General features: G+C 47.2%; 1 protein-coding gene across 1 annotated transcript in view; it reads right to left on the bottom strand.

Moving 5' to 3' along the window:
• Nucleotides 1–20410, bottom strand: part of LOC144168550 (cholesterol 7-desaturase nvd-like) — a 37417-nt gene extending 17007 nt beyond the window's left edge. The window contains exons 1-3 of the mRNA XM_077697511.1: nt 20291–20410; nt 17239–17427; nt 5930–6243 (exon numbers count right to left, since the gene is read on the bottom strand). Coding sequence (XP_077553637.1) covers nt 5930–6243; nt 17239–17380 — 456 coding nt within the window. The 5' untranslated portion in view covers nt 17381–17427; nt 20291–20410. The remainder of the gene's footprint in view (nt 1–5929; nt 6244–17238; nt 17428–20290) is intronic.
• Between the last annotated feature and the right edge of the window lie 2705 nt (nt 20411–23115).

Raw genomic sequence — 23115 nt, 5'->3', positions numbered from 1 at the left:
AGCTGACGTGCTACCTCCTCGCGGACAAATTCTTTGATTTTCGCCTCGAGCTGCAATTGGTTCGAAGAGAACGTGAGGCTCGAGAGAGATTCCGTGGTCGGCAATGAATGGCGAACCAAGGCCCTTTGCCGGCGCAGTTCCTCAAAACTTTGGCACAGGCCAATCACCTCAGTCACGGATCGATGGTTCTTGGACACAAGCATGTGGAACGTGTCGTCGTCCACTCCTTTCATGATGTGTTTGATTTTGTCATCATCGGACATGAACGAGTTGACGCGCCGACAAAGATCCACAACGTCTTCAATGTAACTGGTGAAGTTCTCACCCGGTAGTTGCGCCCGTGTACGCAGGCGTTGTTCAGCGTGCAGTTTCCGTACGGCGGGTCGATCAAAGTCACGAGTTAAGTTGTTCTTGAAGTCAGCCCAGGTCTTCATGGTCGCTGCGTTGTTGTTATACCACAAGATCGCGGGTTTTTCGAGGGAAAATGGGACGTTGTGCAGCTTGGTAGCGTCGTCCCATTTGTTGTAAGCGCTAACTCGCTCGTAAGAAGAAAACCAATCTTCAACGTCATAGTCACCTTTACCGCTGAAAAACGGCGGGTCGCGCTGACGTTGCGTTCATCTGCGGTCATCTGCGCCATCATCGGTCATCTGCGCCCCAGCGCAGATGACCGATGGCACCTGTGGAGGCGGTTGGTCGGCAGCGGCCATGGGTGTGACGGGCATTGGTAGCTTCCGGCTGCGGAGTTCCAGGCTGTACGACGGTTTACCTCAAACCCCGGCTCCTCCACCAATTGCAAAGGGGTTTATTGGAAGGAAGACAGAGTCCGCTAGACAGGGATCAAGAGGCAAAACCATCCAAGGTGAACCAGCCAGAGGATTCGACTCGAGCCGCGCGATCAGGCACCGGTGATGACAGCCGTTGATCCGTGGTACATGCTCATTCGGGGATTGACCGGTGGGTGAAGAGGGATTGGACGGCGAGAGCACTTCAAGCAATCTCCATTACAATTTGTTTGATTGATTGTGTGTTTGTTTCTATAATTCATTTTATTCTCTCTCTCTCTCTCTCCCTCTCTCTCTCTGAAGATTCTTTTAATAAAATAACCTGCCCTAAGTGCATTTTTAATTCAAAGAACGTACTATATGCTAACCTTGTGTTTTGACTTTAACGGGCCCAAGGTTTTCTTCATGGTGAACAATGCCACGTATGAGCCCGCCGCTCTTTGCAAAGTTGCTTGCCTGCATATACTTTGTTTTCATCCCTAATGCTGTGGTGCAAGTGTGCTTTTCAGCGGTCTTGTCGCCAAGAGCTGAAGTCGGTTTCAGTAATGCGACGCGAAAAAAAAGACGGCAGAAAAGTGACGCCGAGAAATTGACTGCAAAAAAAACCTACGAATGGTCCACCAAGACATTTTTCGCATATCAAAACTTTCCAGCATGGCCGTAGGTGTAAGGGATTTTGAAAGCACCGCATAATAATTGCTCTTCGCGCTTACAAACCTATTAAATCAGTCCCGTGAAAAAAGAGAAAAAAAAAACCACACAGGCTGTGTAACAGAACTTCTACTTCGAGACTTAAGTAATTAATACGAGAACACACTTCGCCTTTGCCCAGAAATAGGCTTCCAAAATGCAGTTGTGTAAGCGATAGATAAGGGTGGATTATCACGCATCACTGCTGACGGCATCTGGAATGTGCGCCCCGAAGCAATGAAATACCGCTAGCTGAACAGGTCGAACACCAAGTGTCGCGTCCCGTTACTTCCACTGGGCGCCTCGTTCACTGGCGTTCGCTGCGTAGATAGTTTCACTGACGTTCGCTGCGTAGACAGATGACGTCATATTGGCGTCAGCTGTGCCAAACAGCGGTGCTGTGGCTCTCAAACCCCACGTGCATCCACGCTTGTGCCCATGCATAACTCTGCCGCAAGGAGCAACAGCTCATCTCTTGGCGACGCTCAAATTAGAGCCTTTGTCGTGGAAACTAACCTTGCAGCAGTGACACGTCTTCCCTCCTAATAGCACCAAAACAACTTTGTATTTGATTGAAGCAGCATTTACGAGGAGCTTGGTGCCTGGTCCACCGGAACGAAGTTTGCGGCTGCTCCTCGTGGCTGTCAAGCAGCGCTGCTACACGGAAGCGGCCGGGCTAGACAACATGTTTAATGGCGGGATAACAGCGGCTGATTACCGCCGCGGGCTCTAAGGTCACGGAAAGACGCTGAAAGAACAACTCCGCGCAGCAATTTACAGACTTGCTCCCCTCGTGCCTTGTCCACCTCTGCCTAATTCGCTCAAACGAGAGAAGAGAGACGCCCACAGAATTAGAATGACCGTCCGCGGTCTCTGAGTGGCTAACGAGTCTGGCTGTTGAGCCCGAAGTCGCGTGCTCGGTCCCGGCCGCAGTGGCTGGTGCTTTCGTGGAGGCAAAAGCCACGTGTCGAGATTTAGGCCGAGAGTTTTGCTAAGACGTTATAAGGGGCGGGGCCTAGGTGGCGTAAATTATTTTGTAGTCCCCCACTATGCCTATTTCACAGCCAAGATGTAGTTTCGGGGACGGGAAGGGAAGAGGTTTCGAGCAGGAAAGGAACGATGGCGTGCGGAATTGAAATCCGTATTCAGCGCACATGCAATAGCCATTATGGCTGAATGCCTATCGCGGCTGTCGCAATGAGGGGGAAAAGGGGAAGTGCCAGAATTTTCGGTAAATAATAAATGCAGAGTTTTGACCCCAGTTCACCGCCATATCCGGCGGAATGTCTCGCGTGGCTGCCGGACGGATGGTGCAAGGTGGTGATAGGGAGAAAAGCAACTGCAGCCAGAAGGACGCGCTTAGCCAGTGAATTCAATCGCGGCAGGCAGACTGAGGGGAAAATAATGGCGTGACCTACGATTTGGCAGACATTTGGGGCCACATTTACGTGTGTTTTCTCAGCATGCGGATGTCCTTATGCATCTGAACTCTACGCAGAGATGGCTCCTGCGCCATCTGCGCGTCGGACACTGGAAACTAAATGTCTTGCAAAGAAAAGCCAAGGTTTGCCCAGACGGCCTCCTTGGAAGCGGTGGAAACATTACGGGAGTTGGTGAAGCCACGCAAGGCAGTGCGAATAGCGTTCTACGCATGTTTCGGGAAGAACACGTGATCGGCGGCTTGCCGGATTGAAAGAGGCCGATTCATTGGCTAACTCAGGGACAACGCCGTAGCCGCATCCTCTGTTTCGCTGGACACTTGTGAGTCAATGGATAACTCGGCACGTAATGTATCCTCACTCAGCACTGCGTCCCACATGATGAAAAATCCTTCTCAACCACGAAGATAATGTCATTTCTTTTGCTGGGGCGGCGTCTTTGTACACTACCTGAACAATTTCGGTAATACACAATTTCGCTGTGGTTAGGGCGACGCGTATAGGGGCTTAGAGTATTTCTAAAACCGAATTTGAGTACGAAATCGGAAACCATATCAGCATTTTAAAGACAAGACTTCAAACGTAAAAATAAAAACTAAACTCTTCTGTATTTTCAGAAACCAGGTATACTATACCCCTTGAGACATCCGTGGTGGTCAGCTAAATTATTTCACTTCTTCCTGGAGCAAGGAAACCTAAGGCCAAAGAGCGCCAAAACAATTCGTTTGTGGTCTTCGTATCACATCAGCTGACGAAGCGTTTAATTGTGTCACTGTGATGTGCTTTAAGGCCCAGTGTATGGGTGTATGAATTCCTCTATATAAAAAAAGCAAGACGATCGTCATGGTAAATGACAATAGCAATAGTTGGTGGGGATGGAGCAGTGACCCATGCTACTTTGTCTAGCAGGGCAATGACGGTCCCGATGGATACGAGCGTGCCGTCAGTGCTACTATCCTGTCTTTGTAGGTATGACGGGGCAGAGGAGGCTTGAGGGGCACAAGATGAATTTCAAAAGTCCTGTTTTTTCAAGGTAGATTAGAAGACGTTGTGTCGAAAACATCTGTTCATCTGCAACAAGCAGTAAAGGATGAAAAGAAATTCGATGCGTATGAAGTTCACGGAAGGGCAGGCGTTTTGCATTGTCCAAACCCGTACGTCCAAAATTTCCATTGTCCAAAATTTTTAACACTGGCAGCCAATCGGTGCACGTGTCACATGTGAGCGATAAGCCCCGTTTATAACGTGGGAGTGGGTGACGTTCGTGGGACCTGCATAAGGTAGTTTCGCTATATCTATTTGTTCGTCTGCACAACGCTGCCTGTATAACATTCCCTGTCGTGTCAGATGAAAATGGTGAAAGAGCCACTATCCTGTTGCCGTCTCCTGTCCTTTAGCGCTCTCTAGCCTGCACATGTGCTTCGGTCTCAGGCAGCGTCGCTTCGAGAAAACTGCGTCAAACAATTTACGGAATTTGTCCACGTTTTGCGATGTGGTGATCCCACGCTTCCCTGTATTTCTCCGTGGTTGCTTGTCAAGCTCGAGCAGTGACGTAAGGCATAGGGTACCTCAATGCACGCGCGTCGCCAAGGCGGCACCGCTGCCATCGACGCACCCTGGGACACACGCTTGCCCGGTACACACCACGGATAAGCAGCCGAACTAGGCGTCCCTACTGGTTCCATAGGAAAGCGGGTCACGCGGCCGGCAATAGGTCTCTAAAAGTAAGAACCTACTTGAGGTTTTAGCACGTGCGGTTTGTTGTGCATGTCTTATTTGATTGTTCCTGCCAGCATTTGCTAAGTTCCTTCCGTATGTGTAGCCTCTAGTTCTGGTAGGGAACCTGCTCGAAGATTAACGAAGTGCGTAATCCAGCTAGAGCCGGTTTCTCGTCGGCGATTTCATTTTCCGAATGCCGCTGTTTCTGAAAGCCCAGCACACTATAGCCATTTTATTTGAGGCATAAGCAAACAACATGAAATTGATAATACCCTTTAGGACTATTTTTATTTCGTTTACAATATACGCCCTTAGACAGTAATTAAAGCATAATTTTTTGTTGTATTTTGGTATTTATAATTCGTTGCACAGCGATCGGAATTTTGCGCGGCTCTGCTGTGAAAATACTGGAATTCGTGTTCATTTTTTTGTAGGAATAGAATTGGAGCCATGTACAGCTCATGATACAGCAGATAAAAACTTACAGGTGTCTGTGTAAAAAGAAGCGCACGGTGCTTATCCTATAGGTGTGAAAAATGCTCTAAGATCATTTCCCATTGCGCATGCTTTTGTCATTTTTTTCAAAAGCACATGTCCCTGGCGACAAGTCCCAAGAAGCCACACGGTCCCCTGCTACGTATATCATGCTCGTGTCTTTGCCCGGGAACCTGAAGTTCTTCCTTTCAATGCTGACTCGAAGAGAGAATTACATTGGAATTGATGTCCAATTTAATAACAAATTCCTGGCTGAAGTACCTCTGGTGATGCGATTTTTTCGGGGGTGATCCTCCGTTTATATTCCCTTTAAAGCATACATCAAGGTCCCATAGGTGCGCTGGTGCTCTAAGCCCAGTAATCACACTGGACATACAAGCTTCAGACAGGGCTCGTCCGGAAAGCTCCAGACGTAAGGCGGAGCACTAAATGCAGCATTGGATCCAAGATTTTTAAATTAGGTTTAGTGGCGGACCCATGCACTACATCCACGTAATCCAAGCTCGACCCCACGCCCAAGGCAATAGAACAGCTCAAAGCCACTTCGCCCGGCTAAAATGTGTAAGTACGCACGCAGACAAGAGAAAGATGAGCGAACATAAGCATGCATTGTGCCTGGAAAACTGTGACTGATCCAGACCACTTCCGAAGGCTTAGCTGCGTAGTGTAAGCGTGGCGTTACAGGGAAGTTTAAATACAGAGAATTCAGGAATGGCTCTCAGTAGCGTCATGGCGCACTGTATCCTTAATTCCTGGCGTGACGGAGCATGCACTAGTGTATGGCGTCAATGGCCTCCTTGCCTGCCACGAATGGTTGACCAGTCGGCCCCACCACGAGTCTCCCAGTGTGCGCTTGAACTGTTCAGTGGTGAGGAAACACGAGGCCTTGTGAACGTGATTGAAGTGGCCCAGGTCGGCCCCGTTCTCGGCGATGTCCTGCATGTGGGCCTCGACCACGTGCTCGAACCGGTGCTCCTGTCTCCATGAGCCACGCTCCACTTCGGGCACGTCCGGCAACTGCCACGATGGTGACGCGCCGTCCGCATGGTACCACACGAACACCAGGCCGAGGACCTCGCGAGACTCCCACTTCTTGGCGCGGATAAATTCGGGAACTGAAATGAAACAGCGCAGTAGCAAATGTGGGGCCCCGTTCTGGTAAGTTGTGCCCACAGCAGCTTTCCTGAGCGGACGAACAGCGATGCGAAACCGCTAAGCTGCGAAAACTGCTGGCATGACGTCTGCACGTCACCACTGCCCAGCGAAAGGGAAACCTTAGGCATAATTGAGGCGAAAAATACGGACGTAAACGAGAGAACCAGTGTTCTTTTATGATTACATGTTGAATGCGATTTTACAGTAGCAAAAAAAAAAAAGAAAGCGTGCGTTAAAATCGGCGTCGAAGAGAGGGAAAATAAAAGCGAGCACAAAAACAAACGATGTCAACTCAAGCTGTTTTACCTCAACAAAAACAACAGATAAATTATGGCATACACTTCAGACTGCCTTAGGGTGGGATTGCGAAAGCTTTACATTTTATTTCAAGCTCTGTGATCCTCTACGTGAAATGGGAGTTCTGTCGGGGTTATGTTCTCTTCCGTTGCAACAATATCTTCGTCACAGGAGGAATACATGTCTGGCGCGTAATCTTCGCGTCATAACGGTTGCAGTGGTGTCTGCTGGTGGTCGTTCTAGCTGCATTTAGCACCTGCCTTCGGTGCTCGCTGCAGTGCCTGCACCTGCAGTGTGGAATTTTTGTATCCCCTTGTATCTTCTTCTAAGGTGTACTTCCATGGGCGACCACGTTTCACAGCCGAGGTAGACGCTTCAAAGTCCGCCACCTTAAGGACAGCAGAAACATACAATAATGTGTATTTATTTATTTGTTTATTTATTAGAATACCCTCAGGGCGCGTAGGGCATTGCAGAGGGGATGGGTACATTTCATGATACACAAAGTAATAAAGACAAGGAAAAAAAACAAAGAAAACAAAAAACTACCAGAAGCACAAATTACGAAAGCAACATAAATCAACTAAAAAAAGAATGTGTATGTAGTAAGAAATCAAGCAAATAAAACACAAGGCTAGATAATGGAAACTGGATATAGTTACAAAAAATGCTGAAAAATTGCAGTCTTGAACAACAAAGGGTCTGTTATCGTTACAACGGAAGAGGGGAGGTGGTTCCAATCGGCACATGTTTTCGGTAAGACGGCTGCTGAAAAGAATTTCGTGCGGCTAAACGGAATGGCAACCTTATACTGGTTATCAATGCTTGATGAGTACCCGCCGCGGTGGCTCAGTGGCTAAGGCGTTGCGCTGCTGAGCACGAGGTCGCGGTTTCGATTCCCGGCCGCGGCGGCCGCTGTTCTGATGGAGGCGAAAAGCAAAAACGCCCGTGTGTACGAGATTTCGGCGCACGATAAAGATCCCCAGGTGGTCAAAATTAATCCGGAGCCCTCCAGTACGGCGCGCCTCATCGCCTGCGTTGCGTCGGCGCGTTAAACCCCACAATCAATCAATCAATGCTTGATGAGTGTTGTGATGGTTTTGAAATGAAAAGATGTTGCCATGAGGTGGGCGAAGCTGTACGCATCAAGGGTCAGCCACGCGCCGACAGGTAATACAGTTATTCTGGGCAGAACTTAAAGGACGAAACACTGACGCACTGTTCTCCTCACATCAGTATATCAGCCGCTTCTAAAATGTCTCTATATGTTTGATTTTTCTTCCAGCCGATCCCCGGCCGAAACCGAGGCATGGCCGCACCGTTGGCAGTGGATGCTTAAGTGACCGCTAGCAACGTTAGAAGTAATGCCGGTGCGGTCACACAGCCTGTAATTTAGGTCCCGGCCAGCCCGCCTCGCATATCGCTTGTTGCGGAGGGCAAAGGGCCACCGAATAAACTTGTTACATACACTGCACAAATATTCGCGTGTGCTGCCTGTAAAATTCCTCCAGAGTCGTGGAAAAGACTTCTTTCACTGCAGAATTCTGACCATTGATATAGCGGCCGTTAAGGCATCCACTGCAGACGGTGCGGCGGGGTGCCTCAGTTTGAACAGTGCAATGTGATCGGCCGGCACAAGAATCAAACCACCATGGAGATTATAGAAGCGGCCGAAATCTCTTCACATCAGGAGAGCAGTGCGTCACTGTTTCGTTCTTAACCTTCTCACGGAAAGAACGGTATCATCTATCCGCACATAGCTGACACCGGCAGTGTACAAGTCAGCGTTCCACACGACAACATCTTTTTAAGGTTTCTGGAGTTCTTAGATTGTTTCACGATTACAGTGACTATAGTATCAGTATGCGGTGTCTCGAAATAAAAATAGCAGCACTCTCTGTCGTCGTCCCCTGATCGTTGCCCCCCTTCGTAAGTTTCCCCTTTCAACTAGGGCCTACGGCTTCAGTGAGAAAGAAAGGGGTGAGCAGAACACGAGGATGTCTACAAAAGAGAAATAGCAATGCGCTGGCCAGGGGGGCGAAAATTAAGCCGAGGCCGCTCTGCGTGCGAGGATTAGTTCAGGAGCGAGTTAACCACACGTCCGAACTTCTCGGCGAATGAGGAGAGCAGTGGGCCCGAGGATAGTCCTCTACGGCAGTAAAGAGGTAAATAACGATCGCGAAACGAAGTGACCGGGCAGAGGGGAGCCGTGGTCTAAACTTCTGGCTTTGCAACACTCCAAATAGGAGCCACCGGCGCAGCTCTGATTCCTTTTGCTCGCGCTATATTGAACTATAGAACTAGCGCTAATGGTACAGGGACCAGGGAGCTGGACAGCTTCTCTGCCTTCACTCCCTTGGCATTTACTACATCATTCCTGTGAGGAGGAGCAAATGCACCGGGTTTTCCGATCGCCTCCTGCGAAGTTTTGATGGGCTAAGCCCGAGAAGGGGCGTGACCTTCTGTAAAAGAAGGCATAGCCCAGTATGGTGTTGGAAGTAGGATTGCGCGCATTATAATGATAGTGAGGTGTATAAATGTCTGAATTTGCGGGCTTTTTTTTTCTCTCGTATACCTGTTAAAAGTAAGGTTGTAACCGTTTGCTGTACAACCCCTTTAAACAAAACATGGCTATAGAACCTCTTTGATACGCTACACAAAAAATACACAAAAATTATACTTCCTTCAACGCCCAAGGTAACGTTAGAGTAGTAAGGCGGCAGTATTCTATAGTGCGCTACGCGCTTTCAGTTGGCAGGAGAACGCTGCAGTTAAACAGCTGTAACCCACTATCTAGTACACGCAGTTTCAGACAGTGTACTACATTCGTCCCTGGAGATCACCTATAACGAAGACAAGCTTGATCTGATTCGGTAACACAGAAAATCAAGTGATATCAAGCCACCTCTTCCGCGGCGATTCCCGGCAACGGTGGCCGCTTTTCTCATGGAGGCGAAAAGCGAAAACGCCCGTGCGTATTTCGGCGCACTTTAAAGATCTCCGGGTGGTCAAAGTTAATCCGGAGCCCTTCACTACGGCGCGCCTCATCGCCTGTGTAGCGTCAGCGTGTTAAACGCCACAATAAATAAATAAATAAATAAATAAATAAATAAATAAATAAATAAATAAATAAATAAATAAATAAATAAATAAATAAATAAATAAATAAATGAATGAATGAATGAATGAATGAATAAATAAATAAATAAATAAATAAATAAATAAATAAATAAATAAATAAATAAATAAACCTTTTCCACGGTGGTGTAAACTTTGGAGAAACGGTTGTTTTATTGTAAAACGGTTGTAAAATAAGTTGTACTGAAAATTTTCTTGAACACATTGCCCCACGTTTCTGGAATCAGATTTACGTGTAGCCTTACTCGGTTTAACCCGCCGCGCTGCCTCAGTGGCTAAGGCGTTGTACTGCTGATTCCAGAGACCCGGGTTCGATTCCCGGCCGCGGTGACCGCTTTTGTGATGGAGGCGAAACGCCAGACAGTTACCGGCCTCTTTCCCCATCCCCCCCCCCCCCCCACCCCAACAATCACTTCCGCCTCCTCCCCGTGTGCTCGACATTTAAGCGAGCGTTAAAGATCCCCGGGTGGTCGAAATTAATGCGGAACCCTCAACTGAGGCGCGCCTCATGACCCAGGCGCAGCTTCGGTGTGTTAGACACCACAATCAATCAATCAATCAATCAATCAATCAATCAATCAATCAATCAATCAATCAATCAATCAATCAATCAATCAATCAATCAATCAATCAATCAATCAATCAATCAATCAATCAATCAATCAATCAATCAATCAATCAATCAGTCAATCAGTCAATCAATCAATCAATCAATCAATCAATCAATCAATCAATCAATCAAATCTTACTAATTTTAGATTAGAGTTAAGCTGAGTTTACCAATGGCCGCTGCTTCGCATCCATTACTCACTTGTTCGGGATGGTACACCACCATCTCGGCAGCCGCGACAAAAGTTCAATATGCAACAACCTGCAACGATATGCCGCAAGAATATTGGTGACAGTAATTCACAGCCTTGGAAAGCCGCTCGCGCCGAGGCCCCATCTTGACGCCTCCGCGAACGTGTACGCTCGCCTTAATCGTCCCTCTGCTCATTGCGACAAGTCCTGCTAATCGTGCCTCGGGATCTCGTTGCGCTGACCGCTTACATTACTTCGCCTCTCTCGGGCGTTACTCACAGGGACCTCCCCAGTTTCCTTTTTTTTTTTTGTTATTATGTCGTCGCGGCCGCAATTATGTCGGCGACCGTGTACGAGCCTCGTACGAAGCCGGCATGTGGGCAGCGGATGCACGCGGGGGGCTAAAATTGGCGTATAATTTGCTGCACGTGGGCCTGAATCCCACGTCACGAAAAATGAAATCTTTGTAAACACACGGGTCACTGTCTTCCGTGGATGCGCCTACACCATTTCAAAAGTAATTTTCCGCTTATGAAAGCAAAAGCTATCAAGGACTCCTAGCCCACGAAAGGGGACGTAAATACAAAACACAACCCAAAATATTTTAAATAACTTGCTTTTCCTAACTTATTTAACTTTATTTCAGCTCCGAAACATGCTGCTTTAACAAAACAATGAATAGAAATGTTGAAGAAATTTCTAATTTCCGGCTACATGACATCAGCAGGGACGTAATAGAGGGAACACCAATAACCATGCCTTCAGCGTTTTAAGCGTTACAAGAAAAAAATCATCCAATTTAATTTCTGCTACCTATTGTCACGGTATAAACGAAACTACTAGCGGAATGGTTTATTTACTCAGGCGAACTTGGGCCCACAAGCGAGCTGCGAACTTCTAGCCTTTGCCGAACTCTCGAGCTCCTCTTCCTTCTCTTCTTCTCCGGGTCCCTTTCTTCGTCGTCGTCGTCTCCACCAGCGGCTATCGGCTATCGTCCTCGTCGTTATCAGCGGCTATCCCCCAAGTTGGGTATGTGGAGAAACAAGAGCGGTTGGTGAATGCCTGCCCAGGGCATGGCGTCAAAGTTCAAACTCATTACCAGCCGTGGCACTACGGTGAAGGGCACTGCAAGGAGAAATTCGCTGAAGCACACCCAGCGTCGTAACACCGCGCATTGTCATTTGAAACTGGAGTAAACGGGCCAAGCCGAACCTGGGCTGTGAGGCACGAGCTAGTGGAGGGCTCTGGAATAATTTCGGCCACCTCGTAATCTTTAACATTCGCCGAAATCAGGACGCACGGACGTTTTCGTTTTTCATCTCCACGGGAAAAGTGGTCGCCGCGGTGGACGTCGAACGTGCATGCTCATGTCAGCGCAACGACTTTGTAATATAGTTAAAAATGCCATTTTTTTTCCTCTGAAGGATGTAATGTTTCAATAATGTACGTGGCCGCGCTTAGAATTCACCTAACCGAAGTAGGCGACTTTAAATATCACGATAAAGCCCACCCTCCTTGTTTGTACGTGTGTACACAAGCTTTAATTGGCCCAGCTTTACTTATACATACATACTCGCTCTTATTTTGGCAAATTCTTTGGAAGCCGTACTTTACAGGCTTAATATTTTCATATTTATTTCAAAAGACCGTGTCTATCAGATTTCTCAGCATTGTTTTTATTTGTGTGCAGTTCCTTTCTTTTTTCATTGCCCTTATTTTTACGCAGTCTTTTTCTCTACAATGGATTGACCTACAAAGATTCGTTTTTGACTTGCCTGAATTTTAAGTTGCGCACACCTTCTTTATTGCATTATTAAGACGAGGAATAACGCACACTGCGTGTCTTTTCCCGCCGAAATTACTCCGTGCGTGGCGGCGGGGTTTCTCCAATCCACAAATTGTACTTTCCAGAAAGGTTTGCCCTGTAGCTCAGTCCATCTTTTAAGCGTAAGCACAGGAAGCTCAAGCCACACGGATCTGTTTGTCGGGATGGGCGAAGCCTCCACAGTGGTACGCCCCTTCTGCGCTGTGGGGCAGCGTGACGCCACATCCAGAGCGCCGAAGCGCGGGCCTTGTAGCGAAAGCATGCAGTGTGTGAAAGGGTGACGTTGCGTGGCGAGGTAACCGTTAGTGCTCGTGTCGGTGCGTCAATTAAGTGAAGGGGCATCAGAAGCAAACAAGTCCTAAAAGAAGCATCCAAGCAACACACTGAGGTTTCTTAGAGGAACACGAAGAACCTTGGTAAGCAAATCAAGTTTAGCAACAACATGCACGATTGGCCTAGTCGGTAATCCATGGTTCTGAACTGTTAAGAGCGAAGAATTGACAGGGACTGGCAAAAGCGACACGGCACAAAGCAGCTTGTGTCGTGTATTGGGAGCGCCTTTGTGTCGTGTCCCTTTGGCCAGTCCGTGTCTATTCTTTGCGCTGGAACTGTTCAAATCAAGTTGTCGCGACAGAAACACCTAAATTGAATATGCAATATACATCGTCCTTAAAGGGACTCTGCAACACTTCCGATAAACGCTTTCACTCTTCCATTCGCCCCTGGAAACACTGTAGAAGATATATTTATCGCCACCACGGAGCCGCACTCCGTGATTTGCTCGTAGCAGGAGACCCGCTTTGCATTTCTGTTTTTCTTATGTGACTTTTTTTCTAAAGTAGCTACCTCATGCGTTTATTGCTGCAACTGAAAAGAAACCGGCCAATAGCTCTTTCGTTGCTGTAATAACATCATTTGAGTGTTTGAAGACCGCCTGGACCGGGAAATAGAAAAACATTTTGGGCAAGTTTTTAAGTTACCTGATGAGCATAGTGGAGTAATTTTGGGCTGAAGGTACTTTGTGAGATTAATGGGAGAGGCCTTTGTCCTGCAGTGGGCGTAGATAGGTTGGTGATGATGATGATGACTTTGTGACCCTCTATCTAAGTACTGGATGGGTTTGTTGACTAAATTCTGGAAGTATTGAGAATTTGTTAAAATATGTTGCAGGGTTCTTTCAAATTTTTATATTCCAGACTTTCGTTCAAAGGCACCCGAAGCTCTTTCTTGAGCTTTTTTCGACATCCGAAACGCTTTCAGAACATGGTCAATAAAAGTATCCACTCCTTAGGTTTGGTGCGAGATATCAGAGTTCAATGCAACTGCTCTCCGCATTCCGGATAACTGAAAAACCCACTCAAAAGACCTTTGTCTCTTTCGCGCGTTCTTCGAAGTCCGGGCATCCTTTGGACGTATGTTTGTGTGACAGCACACAAATTCCGTCGCCGCTATCGTCCGGTTTTCTTTGATTTTTTGCTGACCGTTTTTGACGGTCCGCTCCGGTTCCAGCGGCCCGCTCAGCGCAACCGGAGTCATTCGCGGCCATGCGCGCCGCACATGCGCGATGGCGCTCCCACTTGCCGTCGGAGCGAAGTGAACCGTGAAAAACGGTCAGCTAAACCTCGCTGTTTACAGTAACACGAGTATACGATAGCCCCATTAAAAAACACGGCAGCGAAAGAAAAGCCGACACCGAAACGCCATCTTCTACGGCGAGGGAATCATGGAGTGCATTTTCGTGTTTTGCGTTAACCACAGCTTTCGCACTGCTTCGAGGCACGAGGGGAAGAAAGAGCGTTCATTAACCTCGAAGCAGGGAATCCTTCAAATATTACAGTCTAGGCCACAACCGGCCACCTGGAAAGCTGTTGCCTTAGGCATCACATCGTCACTGAATTCACCTCGGATTCCCTCCCTTTCTTTGTGCGCTTTTGCTCACGGAGGAGTCTGGGCTACCTACATATTTTTTCTGTTTTCGCGGCGTTGCATTATTACGCTCACGTGGCAATGTGTGGGACTCGCTTTACGCATTTGATTCGCGGACGGTCATCCACCGCTAAAAATAACAGCAGCGCGGACAGAAGAACGACCTTCACGGCCTCAGACGACACGCGGCACCGTATACACGCCGGTACACAATTGCGGTGGGGAAACACGCACGTGAACGTGGCTTGACTGCAGCAGGCCACGCGTTGCCGCCGGTGTTTTTGCTCGTCTGTTTTTACCGTAGCTTCTCCTATTTGTCCCTAGCGTTCGATTCTTGTCGTTGGTTGTTGCAGCTGTTGTCCCCCGTGGCTGTATATTTCTCAAGAGCTTTGGGTTCTGAGCGGAGTCGGGTTATATTCCCTAACCCAACAGCGATTTCCCGATTCACTAACGCTTGTGCAACGGAAAAATTCGGTGAATTCTTGAGAGCATGCGACGTTGGGTAAGCCATTCTAGGGTAACCATAAGCACACTCTTCAAGCAGACATTTATGCAGTAGTTACCATAGCGGGCTTGTTCTTAGCATTGTAGATGTCAGCGATACACGGCTGAATGACTTTTTTTATAACCGAAAGATTGGGCTGTTTAAAGATATTTCGGATTTTGTTGGACGGCCAACGACGCTTGTTTGTTTATAGAAATAACTAATTACAGCTACGATTTATTTTTTTCGGCTTCCCTTTCATTTTTACGTCACACAAAAAATCACGTTATACATCGTTAAGAGCAACCGCCCACAAAGTAATTTAAAGAATTTTGAGCGAGGAAGGTGCTGCCGTCTAGGGTAAGCACAAACTACTCGCGCGATTTCCAGCCCTGTGGCTGGCGGTTGGACGCGTCGTGTAGCCGATTGCGCCACTAACCTCGGAGTTTTGCCTCTGGTTGTCACATATAAACGAACACGGGCAGTGAAAATGGCCGACAGCTCTCGGGCTCTCTCGGATCAGTTACGGACAGTACCTACGACGATTTAGAAGGTCATACCCTATTTTGAAACTGGAGCAAGCTTACCAGCAGTGTTATTAAAATAACCCGCTTGTTATTAAAATAACACTTACACTGGATGGAACAAATTGATAGCGTATGTAAGAAGCTTGCTTTTGGTTGCTACACACTAATAAAGGCCCGTCAACACTTTCCACTTAATATTCTCCGCTGTCTGTACTTCTCGTTACTACACTGTCATTTATGCTACTGTAGTGAATCGTGGGGTGTTACCTATGCGACCTATTTAATTCCACTGCAGCGATTACAAAAGCGAGCGTTAAGAATAACAACATATTCTCCATTCGATCACCCGAGCAACACATTATTCAATGAACTTAGAGTGCTTTCTTTCACATCTCTCCGTGATTACAAAATTGCCCTTGTAGTCAACACCATAATAAATTGTAACTATCCCCTGCCTTTAACTTTGTTTTCTTTACCCGTTCGTAACACTAGACAAGCTACAAATGGTAATTTCAACCTCCCGATTTGTAAAAATGTCTATGGTGAAAGGTTAATTGAGTTCTTTGGTGCGAAAATCTGGAATGTGCTAACAATCGAAACTAAACTTGCAAGAAATTTTCAGTTTACCTGTAAAATGGTTTTCTTGTCTAATCAACCTGTATAGTTTCATCTGATTACGTGTGCCTTGTTTTTCTGGTCTAAAATGTTTTTCTTGTCTAAAGAACCTGTGAAGGGTTTCTCTTTTTACGTATGCCCTGTATTTTTCTTTTCTGCGTTGTGCCTTGTTTTGCTATTCAATAATGCATTTATGCTTTGGACCGGACACTAGCCTTCGGCTATCGGTCCAAATATTTTTGTATTGTTTAAGAGATGCGTTTAATAAAGTTGACTTATGAAAAAAAAATGTTTCAGAGTCGACCTTTCTCGCGTTTAAAAAGGCGCGGGCTTTCTGTTAAAAAAAGTCCACGTCTTTTTTAACACATGTGCTGAACAGGAGTTTCCGCGTACATTTATTTTACATTTACATGTACTACTTGCCTTCATGTTTGTTCCAGGAAACTTCTCAGTTAAGCTCCACCAATCCTATATCATTCTTCACGACATGTGACGTCACAAATCGTAGTTTGATTGATTGTAGGGTTTAACGCGCCGACGCAAAGCAGGCGATGAGGCGCGACGTAGTGGAGGGCTCCGGATTAATTTTGACCACCTGGGGATCTTTAACGTGCACTGAAATCTCGTACACACGGGCATTTTTGCTTTTCGCCTCCACCAGAAAAGTGGCAGCAACGGCCGGGAATTCAACCCGCATTCTCGTCCCAAATCGTAGTACGGCAAAGTGTATGAGGCGGCGCTACCACTTTTCACACTTAGCTTTTTCTTTGTTAATATCAACTGCTGCTGCCACGAGTGGAATATTTCCGTTCACGGCCCCGTAATGTTTTGATGTAGGCTAGCGTATTTCGAGCGAGATTTTAAGAAACAAATAAAAATTAGGCGATATAATTTTCCCTGTTTTACATCACGCGTCATGGGCATGTCATAGAAATTTTCCCGTCCGGTTTTCCAATGGAAGTGCGATCAGATATATAAGCAGAGGCACCGACATGAGTGCGAGCGCACAGTTGCCTCTTGTTTTATATTGACCGCGCTCCACGGCGCCGACGCATTTACCGTCGCGTGTCGCGTTTAGTACAACCTACGGTGCAGTCACTGCGTGGCAAATATTTTTTAAAGCTTTTACCTAGATTCCACTATCTCTAATGAGAGTGACCAGGCGTACGTCATGTGCCACACATCATGCATAGGCTATGGAGTTCAAGCTGCTTCGTGCTTCGATAATAATATATGCAGCTCCACGGCCACTGGGTGACTATTTTTTTTCTCTCGCAGCGACTCAAACGAGCTACCCGACATAGTTGATCATACAAAAAAAAAAAAAAAAAGAACGCTCTACCCTTCACGGCGTAGGGTACGTGCGTGCAGGCGCCGGTGTCGGCCTCGAACCTCCAGCCGTGGAAGGGGCACTCGATGCAGTCGCCCACCACGCGGCCCATCACGCCCAGGTGGGCGCCCAGGTGCGGGCAGTAGGCGTCCATCACGTGTGCGACGCCGGCCTCCGTGCGGAACGCCACCAACTCTACCCCTGCGATGAACGGGGAAAAAAGTGGTCAGAACGGACAGATGATTGTTTGCAATTAGTTCTCGTCTTTTGTACTGCTGGTATGTTTTGAAAAACTGGTGCGGACTTCCTTTGTCCTCTTTTCGACGTCGCCCTTTTGACATCGCCACCCCCCCCCCCCCTACCCATTTTTTTTCCAAGGCCGTTTTAAGCGCGTGTCCTTAAAGGGACCCTGACACAATTTTTTCAACTCTATAAGAAATCCTAAGTGCTTTCAGAATGTATTCACCCAACACACCCAGCCCTTAGATAAGGGGGTCGCAAAAAACCCAGTTAAAAATCACTGCTCTATGTACATCAGGTAACTTTGAAACTCGCTCAAAAGATTTCTCCCTCTTTCCCGGTCTCCAATTACGTCATTACGGCCATGTAGCGGCTGTTGGCCTGTTTTCATTCAGTCGCAGCAATGAATTCTTTTCGATAGCAACTTTAAAAATGAAGCCACAAAAACAAACCAGGAACGGAAGGCGTATCGGCTGCGACGAGCAAATCACGCAGTGCCACTCCGTGCTGGCGATAACTATAGCTTTCGCAGTGCTTCCAGACGCGAAGGAAAGAATGAAAGCGCTTATCGAAGGTTTTGCAAGGTTCCTTTACAAGCATTAGAGCAAGAATAAACAGCGCGAACACAAACTATATAACACCAGACCATTGCAGGCTCCGCTCGTAGAGGTAAACCATTGTTTACTTTTACGACCGCCGAAAACGAGGCATAATTGCACACAGCTCGTGCGCTTGCGTTACCAATTATTCGCATTCGCCTCAGACAAGCTTTAAATGGCCCAGCATCCTCGTTTTTACTAGGGTTGAAATAGAATCTTTCGGCATGACCCAGACGGCCCCCAGTCTGCTCAAAGTTTATTATAAAATGGCATTAATATACGCACGTTTCCAAATAGCAGCCCTTTAAATTGTTCGTTTCAGTTCTCGCGTTTTTTTTTTTTTTGATCTAACGGCGAAAGGCCCAGCTGTAACAAGCATGCACACAGGCGGGGCACTCTGCTACGCATCCCCTGTGTTCATTAGCAGCAGCCCTTTGAATAATTTGTCCCGATCATCTGTTATTTTCTCTGGGCAAATAGAGAAAGGCCAAGGTCTGAGAGCAATAGACTTCAACTACGTTAACTCGATACTTCAGTACGTACTGCTGCGAAAGGAGTCTCCCCCAATCTAATTAGGCACAACGCAGGCAGCAGCGCCAGAGTAGTAACGCAGAGACTGCCAAGGAAACACCTGAAAGTAACTCGCAATTCCCCATGGGTTCGGTGTGACACCTGGTCCGGAAGGAAGCATCATCGTGGATATCAGCAAGCACTGGCGTACGCAGGGGGGAGGGGGGGGATGTGCCTGTGCCCCTCCCCCCTTCCTCGCTGAAATTTTCGATCACGGGGTGGGGGGGGGGCGAGGTAGGGGAGGATTGATTGATCAAATTCAATTTCAAATTCAACTTCAAATTTATTTTTTCTCTCAACATAATACAATGTCTACAATGTCGATGGTCTCCCTGGCAAGTAAACTGTTCCTACAGCTTGACTGGGCCAGGGAGCCAAATTGGCAGCTCAATGACGACTGTTGAAAGTACAGTGCGGTTAAAACGGAGGATGCCGTATGACAGTACCTTTGAGAAGGTCGATAAACATCACAAAAAAATAAAAACAATAAAATACTTGTATAACGAGATTGAACGCATTGGTTCGGCGTCACATAATCATGTACAGGTAAAAGAGCAGACAAGACAATTCACGCATATTTACACAAACAATATAGCAAACGGAATTCAAAAATAATCCTTTCCGACAAACGCTTTACGTAAAGAAGCACGTGGTTTAACGCATTACGTGAGGAGGGTTTAACGTAAACCCTCCTTACGTAAGCAGGATTTAACGCATTACGTAAGGAAGCATGAGGTTTAACGCGCCGACGCTACACAGCCGAAGAGGCACGCCGTAGTGGAGGGCTCCGGAATAATTCTGACCACCTGACCACCTGGGGATCTTTAACGTGCGCCGAAATGTCGAACACACGGGCGTTTTCGCTTTTCGCCTCCAGCGGTAAAGGAGATGGCCACTAACTCTGCTTATCATGAAATAATTACTACCAGCAATGAGTTTCGTGTCGCAAATTATACGCACAAACCATATGCGGCTCAGAATTTTCAGCCACAGAGATCAGGCATATTACTGAGGTAAAACGAATTAATGAATTTTTATTTGGAATATATTTCTTGATTGGGCTTTTTTCTGCTTAGTTTGTTGTTTTTATTACTCATTTCATGTTCTTCATTTATCTTTACTGAGGCAAACGCAAGCAGTATAAAATCTAGACTATACCCAGGACCAGAACATTCGCACAAGGAAGCTAATACCATGACATCAAAGGTATGTTTCAGCAAGCAATGAGACAGAGGAGCTTGTTTTTATCAAACATCTGTCTTGAAAGGTTTTTCGTAGACACTCGGATTAGAAACCAGCAGCAATATGAATACCGTCTTCGCAGATAATTTATTCAGCCAAGCGGTCATGAAATCCAAAAATGTATGTAAAGTACTATTTAACTAGTATTCGTTAGAATTTTTCCCTGTTAGCCTAAGAGCACATACGTTCATATTTGGACCTTAGAACCAATTAAGAAATAAAGCAATGTTTCTGGCATATAGTTCACGAGATGCAGCGAAACGTAATTGGCGTTTTATGAGTTATTTCGCAGCAGACGGTAACCGTGTGCACCATATACCCGCTTTAGAGTAGCTTTCTGGCTGCTTGTTTAACTGATTCAATCCTCACAACTCAGCAAGACGCTAGACAAGGATACATTTTCCAACACTCACCAAGTGCATCTATAGGCTTCACTTGGCCGGGCCGGAGTTCTTGAGATTCGAGAAGAGGGATCCAGCCATTGGGAAAAACAGGCGGTGAGTCTTTAAAGTCTCTTGTTCGTCGTCGACGGGTATTCTACGAAAAAAAAGGTTGAAGTCACATGTCGCAGTCAACCAAGCATTTTCTTCGGGAAACTTGATTACGCGTCCTTTCCAGCTGGAGCTATGCCTTCCCTAGCTCACAGAAAGATAATTTGTCCAAGAGTCCCAGGTCCGCTGCAACGCTCGGGCTATTGGCTTTTCCTGCACGATTAAACTAATTATTTCTATTAAATATGGGTTACAAGGACCCTGCTTTTTAGAATTACTGGCTATTCACAGTGGCATTGGTGACGCCCCTTGGATTTTGACACTGTGCTGAGTGCACGTCCACTACAACCCTCGGCGACGGATCGATGCTGGTGAGTAGAAATGCTGTTTTCAGGGGCTTACCAAACAAACAAGCGTGAGAGCACCTGTATGAGTACGCCCTGAATCGCCTAACAAGCAAACAGTTGCGATTCCTGTAAAATGATAATCAGTGTGTGAACGAGGCGCAACGAGTGAACAGACAGTGTTTAGCCCCATCGCTCGTCTTGTGCCCTCCATTCGATGCTTGTACCATGTACCAATCATGTACCAGCCAGCCTGTAGGCTTACTGGCATCTGTGGATGTTATTTTATACCAGACCTGGCAGCATCGAATACTTGGGTACGCACTGTTACTCGGAGCTCCCCGGGCGGACTCTCTCATAAATGATACCCTTCATGAACGCGAAAGTAAGTTAGCACAAGAAAATGCGAATAATAAGGCCGTGTTTTCACAAAAAATATGAAGGAAGCTCACACTAACGCGTAGGACTTGAAGGTAGCGAAGCTGTACGCAACTTCCGCGACCAAAACGAAGGTTTGAGTCCACGATTGCAGCTGATTTGCTTCTTCGCTGCCGAAACGACATTTACCTCATCTGTGTTGCTACAAGTGTGAGCTTCCTGCCTTGTTTAGCTCTGGCTCTTACTTGTAGGCCACAACCTAGAATAATAATCTCAGATTTCAAATTGGCCATTCCAAATTTTGCACGAGGCAATATCTCCTCGGATGTGCTCCAAATTCTCCAGCAAAATCCACCTACTGTCTCTGTGGAACTCGTCTGGGCCCCTGCCCATGCAGGGCTAGAGGGGAATGAGGCGGCACACATGACGGCCCGACAGCTTACATACCGGGCCGGCATGAACCCCTTCCCCACCATGGCGCCAGGTCCACCAGAGACAAGCTGATAACTTTTAACGACATAACAGAGCACTACCTTCTCTCCCGTCGTCTCTACCAACCAGCCCATACATTTTTTTCCACAACATAAAGTACGAACATGGAGACTCCTTCAAACGGGAGCCTTCCCAACGAGATCCCTTCTCCATAACATTCGCCAGTCAGAATTCTCCTCTCCTGAATGTCCCGTTTGTGGTGCGTATGCATCACTCACCTATTGCATTTAAGAATGCCCTCAAAATCTTTTCCCCCCAATCACCAGCAGCGAGCAGTGGGAGGAGGCGCTGGGCAGCTCCGACCTGGCCACCCAAGAGCTCTTGGTTGAACGAGCTGCTTTAGTCTCCACCAGCCTGGTGGCCACCCCGTCTCCATAACCCATCTTTTCCTAATGAAGTTCTCTCTCTGTCTCTCTCTCTCTCTCTCTCTCTCTCTCTCTCTCTCTCTCTCTCTCTCTCTCTCTCTCTCTCCTCAACTAGATATACCCTACCTAGGGATCATGACCTGTGCCCACTGCTCATCTCTTGGCACCTTATACTACCTGGTATGGGAGTGCCAGTAATCCATGTCTTTATCACCCATTCCCAACCCTACCTACGAACAGTGGGTAGACCGGCTGACCAGGTCGACCCTTGTGGCGCCACAAGAAGTTGCCGCTAGAGCCCGGCCGACCAGCCAGGACGAGGACATCCCGGACTGAGTACGCCGCCCACAGGGCTGGTGCCCCTGTCATCTTGCAACAATAGCTCATTTCTGGACATTTTTAATCCTCCTCCTTCTCCTCCCCCTCGTCCTCCTCGAGCCGGGGCACTTTAGCTGTACAGTGCGCGTCTCGCTTGCCTACATATAAGGCAAGCGAGAGCATGCTTGCGACATCTGCTGGTGGCTGCTGGGTTGGAGATAGCTTGCAGTTGCGCGAGCGCGGATCTCGGACATGTTCGGACCTGTCTGTATCATCACCCACCAGCGGCACTTCTGTTACGCAGTGCCCCACGTAAGCGGTGACACGGAAGATTACGCGTCGTTGTCTATGTCTGACGCGCACTACCTTTGGAGGAGCCATCGGGGATTAAGTTGATGTCATAGGATTAAGCTAGGTTATGGCAACACGTGAGAGCTTTATGGCGTTGAAAAGAGGGCATATTCTTTGTTATCGAGGGAATCGAGAAAGGAAAGAGATTGGGATAGGATTCTTAACGCAGAACAAGGAATCAGGGAATGTAAGGGAATGCTACAGCATTAGTAAGAGCGCAGTAGCCTTCTCTCTCTCTCTCTCTCTCTCAGTAGCCGTTGCGTTCAATTGATGTGTGTAGGTACTGGTTAAAGGTAGTAAAAACCTACGCGCCAACCTTTGTAGCTACAATAGCGAGGCTGTTAACTGTTGCTTCGGGTAAGCCAAAGCACCAATTAATAATGAAAAGGCAGAGTACCCGGTAGAAATTGGAGGCTCAAACGCAAAGTATAGGCGACAAGCACGTCGGTGAAAGTGCAGTGGGAAATTTCGGAACAGGCGAGATGATCGACTGGTTGGG

Source organism: Haemaphysalis longicornis, unplaced genomic scaffold (assembly GCF_048455015.1).
Source record: "Haemaphysalis longicornis isolate Haplotype H1 unplaced genomic scaffold, Haemaphysalis longicornis Haplotype H1 scaffold_1, whole genome shotgun sequence".
Classification (NCBI taxonomy): Eukaryota; Metazoa; Arthropoda; class Arachnida; order Ixodida; family Ixodidae; genus Haemaphysalis; species Haemaphysalis longicornis.
This window is presented reverse-complemented; position numbering and strand designations above follow the sequence as displayed.